The 12,332-nt window shown below is 42.7% G+C and overlaps 1 protein-coding gene across 2 annotated transcripts in view; it reads right to left on the reverse strand.

Annotated features, from left to right (window-relative positions):
- Positions 1–11,569, reverse strand: part of tgfbr3 (transforming growth factor, beta receptor III) — a 66,633-nt gene extending 55,064 nt beyond the window's left edge. For both annotated transcript variants that reach the window (XM_062395456.1, XM_062395455.1), the window contains exons 1-2: positions 11,329–11,569; positions 6,349–6,532 (exon numbers count right to left, since the gene is read on the reverse strand). In XM_062395456.1, the coding sequence (XP_062251440.1) occupies positions 6,349–6,475 (127 nt within the window). In that variant the 5' untranslated portion in view covers positions 6,476–6,532; positions 11,329–11,569. The remainder of the gene's footprint in view (positions 1–6,348; positions 6,533–11,328) is intronic.
- Between the last annotated feature and the right edge of the window lie 763 nt (positions 11,570–12,332).

Below are 12,332 nucleotides of genomic sequence, written 5' to 3' on the forward strand. Positions count from 1 at the left end.
CGTGATAAGGGGAAACATTTGCTGTTGCTATTTGTTCTCAAATGTACACATACACAAACAATCATGGTTATTTATGCGCCAACGTCAGTTGAATGTCGTTGAATGTCATAACATTGCACTGGAAAAGGTGCAGCGTCACTGTATAGACATATACAAATAAAGAAGTAGAAGAAATTAAGATGCATGTTTCCATCACTGCTTAAGAGCTGGCATCAGCTAACCAAGAACAAGGAGGAGAAGTGCCTGAATAAACATGGCTAAGGCACAAATGTCTGTCCCGCTGCTTCGAGTGCATATCAATCATCAGTCATTGATGTATAATATGGTACATCACGGTATTTGACAGAAATAAGGGAATAAGTTCAATTAATAAACTGAAAAATACTTAAATTACCATCTATGAGTCAGAAAATTATAAAAGGTTATAAAAAACAGAGGTTATAAAACATGTTGTAAAGCCTACGCAACACTCCAAAGCTCCACTCTTAAAGCTTAACAGTGAGATGTTTTACATCAAAACCACAGTTTGAAAGAATGCAATAAAAAAATTGCAAAAGCTGGTATTTTTATTACAAATTACAAGATGAAATGTAATGGCAAAAGGACTGGATTTATACAGCGCATTTCTAGTTTTAATACTCAAATCACGTAACACTACAGGTACACCTCAGCATGTGGACTGGAAGATTGACAACCCTCTAGTTGATGGACATCTCCTCAGACTCACATTTTCTTAAGGCGCTTTCACACCTACCTTGTTTGGTCCAGACCATTGAACTTTTCAGTTTTGTTTGAACAAAATAACAGCTGTGAAAGGTGTTTAAGCTGGTGACTGTGCCATTAGCGGAGGCTACTCAATGTAAATTCTGTGAGTTGCTGAAACAACAGATTCAAAACTATGTACTGCTAATTATGCCCTGCACACTGTCTACTAGGGCTGAACGATTAATTGCATTTGCGATAAAATCGCGATTTGATAAAACGCGATTTTCTAATCGCAGCGTGCGCGATTAAAACGTGCGAAAGAGAGTAGGGCTCTGGGCTACTGTCCTCACCCGCAGCAAGAGTGCCGCGGGACCACAAAACTCCTCTGATCCAGAAGATAGCAAAGCAAGCCTGCATCACCTACAAGGTTCTAAAGTCTTCGGCCGACGTGGCGGACTCACAGAGCGAGCTCATGCCGCTGCTGACCGCGGTGCGGGCGGCGGACCTGAAAATCACTCCGCGGAAAAGCCAGCCGTGCTCCGGGGCGGCGGGGCCCCCCGGTCCCCTACATGCACATCTGCGAGACGGTGGTGTTCAGCATGGGGGTGTTCCTGCTGAGGCCCGGCGCCTCCATACCGCTGCACGACCACCCGGACATGAACGGGGATCTACGGAGCTGCTGATCCGCACGCTGCCCTTCCAGCACATCCAGCTGGCTCGCCGCATCCGCGGACACATAGCTTAAACTGCTGCTGCTCCACTGACTATAACAACGCCGCTTTCCAACACTTATAAAAATAAATTCAATATGGAAGTAATCCACCTATTCAGAATACGTTACTCAAATTGGTTGGGCATGTATTCTGTAACGGAATACGTTTTCAAACTTCCCAACACTGGAAAGTGCAATCCTTGTGTTTATACTTACAATGACTTTGATTAAATTACTTAAATGCACACTGATTTGTTTTTCTTGTTGCTGTAATGAGCAGTTAAATAAAAATGCGGGAAAGAATATTGTACAGTTAATATATCTAATATTGTGTTGGTCATATTTAAATCATTCATTATGTTTTTTTGGGGAGAAAAGAATCGCATATTAAATCGCAATCGCAATTTTTGGGGAAAAAAATCGCAATTAGATTATTTCCCCAAATCATTCAGCCCTACTGTCTACATGGCCAAAGTTGTTTTTGCGAGGCACCACTATGTATATTTTTTTTAATTTAACTAGCAGTCAGCTCTACAGACAGCTACTGAACAAAGCTGAACCTTTAAACACATCATACAACCACTTCAGCGTGCACAGACGACTTTGCTAAATCAAGTACATTCTTTGACATCAATCAAATGACAATCCAGGAAGATGCCTTCGTTCCTCATCACTCAGATGTGATATTAGGGGCCTCTGAGAAGCAGCATGTTGCCATCGACAGAGAAGCAAAGAGTGAAACAATGTCCGGCCTTTGTGCCAGTGTGTGAGCCCAGTGTGAGGGAGCCAGAAAGGTGAAAAGGGCAAGGCAGACGGTGTTTTCACACAGGCTGAAAGGGAGCTACAGGCCACCGGTCTTCTTCGTCTTCAGGTTGGCGAGAGTAAAGAAGAAGAATGACTTATTAAATGCTACAATTCTTTGTGTATGAAGTATGCTTCCAGGAAGAGAGAGTGCACCAATCCATCCATTCTCTATACCGCTCTATCATTTGAGAGTCACTGGGCAGAGAGCTGAAGCCAATCCCAGCTAACATCACCAAGAAAGGTAAGGTACACCGTGGACAGGTTGCCAGTCCATCACAGGGCAAACATACAGAGACAACCAACCATTCACACTCACGCTTCTGTCTATATTTCATATCTGAAATCAAACTTTGATAAACAAGCAGATGAAGGCTCAGAGAAGGGTCCTCTGTCATTTTTTCGGACAGAAGCTCATAAAAAATTGTGACAAGGCCTTTCAGCAGGGCTCATCTGGTGGAAATGGAGTGCAGAAGGTGAGGCCCTGCGAGGGTCTGGTCTGATGAAACCCACCACCTGGAAGCCGTCACTTAGCATCCCATATTAGGACTGTTGTTGAGATAGAGTCATGCACTCAAAAGTTGACTTGCAAAGTGATTAGGCAACGCAAGTTCTTATAGTGTAAACTCACACTAGCTGTATAAACCTCAAGCATTAAAACCTTATAGAGCAACATTTTCTTATCAAAGGTTAACTGAACAGAGGTAGTTCAGTTTTTTATTATAACTCTCTCATTCTTCAATGAAGTCACACTCTGCATCACTCTCTTACTCCAACTCTGCTCCGATGGCTTTTCCTTTCTTTTTCTTTTTTATATTTTTTTTACAGGGCAATGAAACACAATGGAAAACGCACGATCACCCCAGCTGTCTCTCATTACTGGCTCTGAGCAAAATTATTTATACGCCTTCTTACTGGAACTACGGAGAGATAGAGAAAAAAAGGGGCTGGATTTGGTTTACTCCAGCTTATTTGCATATGAGTCACTTTGACAAGGAACGATGGACCTGGACGTGAGATATGAGACCTTTCTGCTGAAGCTCATTCAAGTGTGTGTGTGTGTGTGTGTGTGTGTGTGTATGTGTGTTTGTGTGTGTGTGTGAAACTAAAAAGTGAGTGAGATGAAGTAAAGCAGTTTGTAAATACTCCATAATTCAATTTATACACTGCTTTTAATTAAACTGGGATATTCCATTTATTAAGTACGTTAAATAAACGGTCAGAGGCAGAATGGCTGCCTCCTCCTTGACAGGGCTGTTGAGATAAAGGCATCATCGCGGGGGAGAGCAGACCTGTAATTAGACACGCTCAGGACTCCTGTTGCTATGTAAACATCCCAACCACTCTGCCTAGCAGCACACAGCCTCTGTGCTGCGCCGCTCCAGCTCCTCTCATGAAGCAACATCTGGTTTAGCGTGCTGGAAGGGACTTTGTCGGTTTGGCACGTCGTACGTGAGTGGAGTGTGTCGATTTGGACCGGGCGCCCCACGCCCGCGCCTACCTCTCTCCTCCCCCTTGCTCTCCCACCTCTCAGATTACAGGGGTTGCACAATGCCTTTTGGCAGTCCCCCCTCTGACTGGCCCTAAGAAAGACTTGTGGGTATAGAGACGGACCTTTTGCTCAACTATGGGAGGAAAAAAACATTGCAACCACTTTTGGCATCACGTTGACTATTGTCTGCCAAGAATATACAAAAACGCAGACGGAGAGAAAGTTGTTTACTGTAAAATAGAGCGGTTAAAATTCTTAAGTTAAACATATGGTTTGTTAATACGAGCTACATTCAATTCCTTTTTCCAGCTATTGTTTAGTTCCACAATCCCAATGCAAGACTATGTGGTTCAACAATGAATAGCTAAAGAAAGATTCACTCTGATTGCTTCATCATTCATCAAGCTGCCAAATGACTAAAACGGGGAAAGTCTATAAGAGGAGGCAAATGCTCTGCAGCACTCAATAACACTGGTTTGTTTTTCAGTGAGCGATCAGCCCAGCGTTATGCCAGTATGACCAGCATCCTGCCGGAGCTGTTTCTGGCTAGTGCCTGAATTGTAATATCTGGCATGGCTCCTGCAAAACCCACGGTCAGCCCGAAGTTCCACAATATACAGTGTCCTTCATAAAATACCCGTTCTGGCAAGCTGGTGAGAGACGGCCACAAAATTGTGGTAAGGATATGGTGGGGGGGAGTTATAAAACACCAAAAAGTAGTAGAGTGAAGCAGCAGACCAAATACTTGAAATATGGACGTCAAGGTGCTCTCAGTCTGACTTTTAAGAGTTATGGGAGGAGGCCCAGATCCTGGATTGCGTTACACTGAGAGAAGACTCATTGCAGACTAATCTAAACATTACGTAAGAGCTCTCCTGACAAGTTTTAGGGGCAGATGTGACTGTTTACACAGATGCTGCGAGAAAATCGAAATAGATAGAATAAGAGAGAGAGTGAGAGGAGAGGTGAAAATTATCTGTATTGGTGATGTATACAAAGATGTTAATTTTGCCAAATAAATGGAAGAATGTAAGAATGTATTCAATGTGTTCATCTGTATTTTACTTGTTCACAAATTAAGTGTTTGGTTTACTCAGGAGCGTCTGAAGATTAGACCATACATCACTACGCACACTTTCTGCCAGTGCACTTTGGAGGAAGGGGCATTTGGTCATCTAACTGTAAATATCTGTCCCTTGTGACAAAGTACAACAATGCTTCTTGCTCTATGAGGAAGAATTTAGAGGAAAACTTCATATGCGACTTCATTGTGTTGGAGATCCTGGTATTGTGGGAGAAATTATGTTTGCTCTACCCACAGCACATACTGACTACGCTGCTATTGTTTGAGTAAAAGTCAACTCTCTGGAGTGCGGTTCAAAGCTCCAGAGGATGGAGAAGAACTGTTGAAATAATAACCTTTGACAGGAATCCGACTGAATGCATGAAAAATGCGAACCGCACTTTTTCATGTAGAGCTTGTTATGCAGCATGCATCCTACTGGGTCATTATTCCTGTGCTACCACAGAAAAACTACACGGGATGTTGCAGATTAAAGCTGGAGCGAGTTCAAATCCAAAGTCATACATTGTAAAACCAGTCTCTGTAAACAGAGCGTATCACAGTCTGAGGAATGTACAAAATTCTCAGTGCAGGTCCCGCCAGATTGTAGCCCAACTGATTTTTCATCAAACCATGGGGCTTAGTTATATTTTGGTCGTTACTAAGCTACAGAAACCGCCATTAGATTTTGAAGCCAATGTGAATGTTACAGCAGTGACAGCTCTTCTTATTACACCTCAAGGCCGAATCCACAACTTCTAACTCCACCCATTTCTGGTCAATGCAGATATGCCTACAGCCAAACTTCTCACCAGAAACTGAAAATCAAAGTTTTTTTCTGCAATAATGAAAACATTAAATTCAATAAAATCATCATTGTCGTAGACTTGATGCAATTTTTTCCCTAATTATATAAAAAAAAGGCCAAAGCCAACGTGGTTCCCCTGGTGCCAACCTCTGTTTACACCATTGGCATTTTAACTCTGGCACATTTACATTTCTGTGACAATGAAAATAACATAATCCTTAGGCTATTACATTGAATAAGAATGTAGCATATTAATACTGTTTTTAGCCATACTAGCAGTAGGGCACTATGGCAAAGTCTGTCAGTCAGTCAATCCAAAACTAAAACTATTAAAGGGATTAAAACAAGATTACACTGTTTTTAGTCCGATCACATTTCCTTTCATCATGAGTCGAACGTTTATCCACACAAAAAACAAACAGTGATACTTTTCGTAGAGAATTTAGGTCCAGACAACATTTGAGCTAATATTTACAGCTATGTGCATATGAATCCGGATTTAAAAAAAAACTGATATCTAGTACATTTCAGTCAATGTGTTCTGCCTTGTTTGCTCTCCACATGGACTGTTTACTGCCCGGCAACCAAAGCAGGTTCAAAAGTGATTGGTCACAAAATGCATGTGTATATTCACATGCAAAATCTGATCAGTGTCATTTAAATGGGTAGGACTTTGGCTCAAAACCAAGATTTTTGCTGTAAACAACCGTCACATGAATCTGTTAAGAGCATTATTTTCATAAACAGAAGCAGTGAGAGAAACTTACCTGCAGATGCTAGGCAACATATTGCAAGAAGTAACACAGGTATGGGGGATCTTAAGGCCATATTGATATTATCCTGCAGCTTCCAGCGTGAGGACAGTTGATGAACAGGCCTTTCTCCTGCTTTCATCCACAAGGACTTCCCTCTCTATGAAGTGGCGTACAGGAAGTCAGCTTCCAGCTCGAGCTGCAAAGTGAACAAAATTAGAGAAAGTCAACCTGAAGATTCAGGAGGTCATGAGCTTGGACAATGATGAGATGAGACATGAGTTGCAGCAGTTTGGAGACTGGTGGATTAATCCGGTTGGGTTAATTGGGGGGGGTCACATATATGCTTCAAAGGGCCGTGGTACACACTCACACACACACACACCTTCCTGCTGCTCAGAGTGTGTGAGCAGGGTGGGACGGCTGCTGGCTTGCTGGGTGTGAAACACATTTGAACATGCCACAGGTTATCAACACACTTTCACTGAGGCCTAATTATAGTCCTGCGACTGCAACCGCGGAAGGCTACGCAGCTGCATCGACGGATCCGTTTTGGTTTATGCTTCCTAAACGTGTTGCACAACACAATTCACCGCCAGAACTTTTTTTTTCGAAAACAAAACACACAAAGAAGAGACGTCTTCTTCTTCGTCGAATGTTTATTTACATCGCCACTCCGGCTCCTCATAGCCTATATCTGGCGGACAAATCGGCATGCATGCGTCCGTGCAACACGAGTATAATTTGGCCTTCAGGCAACACTGGATGCTCGAGTGGGGTCTTGGGTAAGAAGCTTAATACCACCAAGCTAATCAGCATGACCTCATCTGAAGCTTTGACCTCAGTAATCTGACTCCAAACACTGGTTGCCATGAATTACAAGTTACTATTATTCAGTTTGGAGAGAGTTTATAACCAATTCAAACTATGTTTTGAACATGTGCGCAATGAAGTGACAACTGATTTAACTGATAAAGATTCTGAAACTTAAATGTTATTTTATGACTTGTGTTCTTATTGGATCAAAATCAACCAACTAATTCCGCAAACGTCTGTCTGTGGTACTGTATTAAGAATAACAGCAGTTGAGTCAACAATTCAAACGTGTATATATAATCCATATACTTGAATAGTCATGAAACAAATCCAGTTTCAATTTGTGAAAAACACTGACTATAAAATCTTGTTGGCAGATAGACCAGATAAGATGAAAAAAAAGTTTTATACCTTAACTCTGCCCCATGGACTGTTAATAAAAAAGCTCTCCAAATAACATCCAGCACACAAACAAAATAGACAGTTTATTGTAAAAATGTTTGAGGAGGACTCACTAATGACAAGGAATCATTCGGAAGTAGCTCCGAAGATATAACACAAATTTCCTATAGGCAGGTTTAAAGGTTCAGTGTGTAAGATTTAGTGACATCTGGTGGTGAAGTTTCATGTTGCATACCCCTCACCTCACCCTCCCCTTCCAAACATGAAAAAGAACCTGTGGTAGCCTTAAGTTGTCATAGAAACTCAAAAGATGTTTAGTTTGTCCAGTCTGGGCTACTCTAAAGAACGTGCTGGCCTCTGTAGAGAGGACCCGCTCCTGATGTAAATATAAAGTATTTAAATATCAAGAGCTCATTCTGGAGTAAAGAAAACAACAATTTGTCCGATTTAGATGAAACGCACTAGTGAAAACATCACTATTTTCCAGCTTACACACTGAACCTTTAAAACGGGCACTAGTATATCAAAAAGAAGAAACAGCAGTTTAATTTATTTCTGTCTAGATTAGTTTTCCCTAAAGGGTGTAACTTTTTTGGTTACAGCTGACGCTGCTGCTGCTGTAATTTGATTGGTGCAATATCCATGTGGGGGCGACCACAGAAAATTGCCTGGTATGTGACTGTGGTTCCAGCAGCCACACAGTCAGTAAACCAGCCATCCCTTATGGTGCCATTTGTGATTCGAGGGTGCAGGCCTGTTGCTGTTAAGTCTGATAAATTACCATCAACACATCTGTTGGAGAAAGGAGCCACAACTAATGCTCACTACACCCCCTCTTTATATTACGTTGGCCCAGCATAACACTGAGTAGGTGCTGAAAGCACAAGCAAAAACTAACATTGTGTAGAATCTTTTATCAACATCCATCGTCTTTCTGAGGCTATGACACGCTCTGGTTAATAGAACGCGCCATGAAAGATGTCAGCGGGTCTCCTAGCAATGCCGCCCCGTAGTTGTCACCTGCTGCCACAGGAAATACCAACACATAGGATTCTAGGTTAGATGCTTTCATACTCAAAAAGATATACAATAAAAAGACATAGGAACTAATACAGTAGCTGTTCTAAAATTTGAGCCAGGTTTATTTGACACAAATATCTTTTAAAACTCTAATTCTTGATTGTTATCGGTCCACAGACAAAGCTCTGCAGACTACTACTCTTAGGTATATCTTATGCTATAAGATACAACAGGCCTGGAACTGGAGCTCACGTCTAACGTCGGAACCATGTGGTTGAAGGTGCTGTGACAGGAGTTGCACATGTTCACAGGTTAAAGGCTGCCAGTGTGACGAGTAAAAGAACCACGTGGAAGAAACAGATGTGCACCTCTCGACTCATGCACAGGCTGTATGGGAAGTGATGCCTAGGGTACTGAGGTGCATCGCCCTGCGGCGAGAGCAGCTTGCAAAGGAAAAAAGGGCCTTTCATTCTGCGGTAGCTGGGAAGTCATTGGAAGATCATGACAAATATTGCACTTTCAGCTAGCGAGAGAGAGCCAGTGACCTCTGTTTGATTTATGTCCCTCTTTGACATTCACCTCCTCACTGACTAATCGAAGGTAAACTCTGCTGTGAGACCTGCGACAAAGCAAAGGAAGGTGACTTTCGGGGCTGAAACTAAACAGCCTCTTACTCCTCTGATGCGTCTCAGACTGGAACAGGGTTCAGATTGAGGTAGAAGATTAAAAGAGCAGTTTCATTATCTAGAAAGATTTACCGCAAGAGACTTTTGGAGCTTGTCGTGAAGTTGAGCGTGACGGTTTTACACCAAAAGCTGCGTGCCGTAGCCCCGGTTTTGTTGCAGCAACAAGTCAAAATCACCTCATGTGACTTCTCCTCAACCCTGACCGTCTTAAACCAAGCCGCTATTTCACCCAGAGAAGATCTGGAAAGTACATCAGCGCGTGCAGACCCCAGACTGAAGGTACCACACGTTACTGAAAGCGAGTTGCATGCTTGTGGTCACTTCAGTGTTAGAGGCCTGGCTTTCATCCGAGTCATTGCGTATGCATGCAACTGCAGTTAAATGTTGTAGAATGCAGAGGGATTACACTGTGTTTCCATAATCACAAAGCCATAAGTGAAGGGAGCAGCAAAACAAAAGGCTGAGGTATCGTCAGTGTTACACTCTGCATTGAGTGGTGCGTGAGTAAGACTTACTCATCAGGCAGCCACTTTCATACAGTAATAAGTCATGTTAGCGTGGTCAGATGACCTGCTGAATAATCCTGCCTGAGCTTTTTCTCCCCTTCCAGTGTGAATGTGTGGCCGGGTCAAACTGGCAAACCACCAATCCTCTCGCCCCTTCCATCAGAAAAATGCAGCTCTGGATGACTGATTACAAGTCTTTCTCACGGCCTTAATTCTCACAGAGCCACACAAATGTCAGCACACACACACGCAAACACCTTCAGGTAAGAAAATGCTTCAAAACATCCAGGGCTGAGTTGAGACTGTGATGCCAGTGCACGGTGCGCACATTGTCCTGCTGTGCTGCCATGCACACAGAGCCTGCACCCGTAATATATATCTGGGACTGACTGTAAAACAAATAAATAAACCAGATTGTTTTGGTCACAAAGTCCACCAAACTGCATGTTCTTATAAGCTATCTTAGTATTGATTGTATTGGTTTCAGTCTGTTTTGTTGTGCAAATGCTTTGTCTCTTTCTTTTATTGTTTAACTGCACTATAGCAGCTCTTCTCCTCTGAAGCACTTTGTGACTTGCTCTGTGAAAGGTTCTGTGCAATATTAAATCAACTTATTTATTTACTTACTTGATATACAAGGTCTTAAATTAGAGACATAATGATTACTTGATAAATTGATTAATTACTTGACAGATACTTCATCTGTAGATATTTTGCATTCAATCTTTTCAGTCGTGTTTCACTTTACCATGCATAATAAAGCATCATTACTCATGTATGATATGAACTTGAACTACTTAGGATTGTGGACTGTTGACATCGACCGGGCAACGAAACAATTAATCAAAAGATTGACCAATAGCTAAACTAATGATAAGTTGCAGCTCTCAGTTGATCGATCGAATGTGTTATCATGGACATAACGTGGGAAGATACTACAGAGAGCTAAAGGACCAATGTAATAAAGTCGATGCAGGTCAATCAGGGCTCTATAGGGTTACAATCACTTCATCATCAGATGAGTTGTGCTTATTGAGTTCATCCATCAAAACTCAGCTGCTTCTATTGATGCCCAGCTCGTCCAGTCACAGCATCACAGACTGACCTCGGCGGCTCAAACGCACACAGCAGCATTTCAACCAGCCTCCATCTCCATGTGCTGGTACGGGGCTTTCATTTAAATGAACTCGGCGCGTGTTTCCACTGACAGTCAGATCTGCTGCACCGAACACCACTGCCGCTCTCTCTCTCTAAAGAGGTTCACCTCTGTTTACCTGTTTGTTTTCTAATAAGCCAGCCTGGGCAGGAGAAAGGAGCGTGTTGACGTGAGTTTTAGCTAACAGCGCGTAGCTCCAGGAGAAGGATGGCTGCATGTCTTCACCCAGATGTTCAGCTGCATGTAAGGGCGGTGAAGTAAACACGGGCTTACTGGAAAATGCGGTGTGTTACTCCACTCACAGGCGACTCTGACAGAATGACAGCCACTGAATGAACCGCATTCTTTTACAAACAAGCTAACATGTGAGTACGTGTTAGTAGCCCTGGTAGAAAAGGAGCGGACGTACCCAGTGAAGAGTCTCCCGAGAACTGTGAAGTCAACTTGGGGAGAAAGTTTGTAGTCGCTCCGCTGCTGCTGGAGGCGGATATCACCCACTCTCCTTCTTCTTCTTCTTCTCCTCTTCAAACCTTTGTTTTTTTCCAGTGGTGAATAAAAAAAAACACTGAGCTGAGGACGAACTTGAGGCGACAGTTTGACAAAGTTTGGACAAACAGCGTCTCCGGCTCGGAGTTTTAAACTGTCTTCTGTCTGCCTCCTCTTCTGCGGAGGGCTTCGTGCGGGAGGCGGGGCCTGGAGGGAGGAGGCTGAGCCGAGCGAGAGAGTGGCCGCTGCAAAGGGTCCCCAGAGCGGCGTGCACGGGCTGGTCAGGGGCCCCTGCTGCTGGGTCATCAGGTCCCACTTCTCACTTGTGTGAAGTTGGAATGAGTTTTAAAAGCAGTGACAATCATTTACATTGCAGACAGAATGGCGATACGTACAGTGTTGATACTACAAGCTAGGCTTATATCACATGGGGGTCAACAGAGCAATGTGCAGCAGCATGGGGGCCCTCATTCCAGATTACGTTGAAGTCTGAGTTGATACAGTAATACATATCTATCAACGAGGAATCCTGTTTACATTTCATATATTATTGCTATTTCCATATTTCCTTATGTGTATATTGCACATTTACTCACTGAAGACATTTTACTGTCCCCTTTGCGGCTTTAGGATTTTGAAGTATCCCATCTTATTACACTTAAAATGCTTTACAGATTCAATCTTTCCAAAATCAATCAATGTACAAAAAACGATTAAACCACCTTAGCAGGCAACTTTTGTTTTTCTATTTGAACTCGTTATGCATTTGTAGTTCAAAGCCTGTCCATACAGTTTTCAGCTATACAATCCTGACAATAAAAGCATGCTTGCGTACATTTTTGACAATATGCACTGCAAGAAACATTCTAAACCTGTACTGCATCCTTACCATTTGCACAGTAGTGCAGACTGGCATTCACTGCATCC

This window comes from Platichthys flesus, chromosome 9 (assembly GCF_949316205.1).
Source record: "Platichthys flesus chromosome 9, fPlaFle2.1, whole genome shotgun sequence".
NCBI classification, from domain to species: Eukaryota; Metazoa; Chordata; class Actinopteri; order Pleuronectiformes; family Pleuronectidae; genus Platichthys; species Platichthys flesus.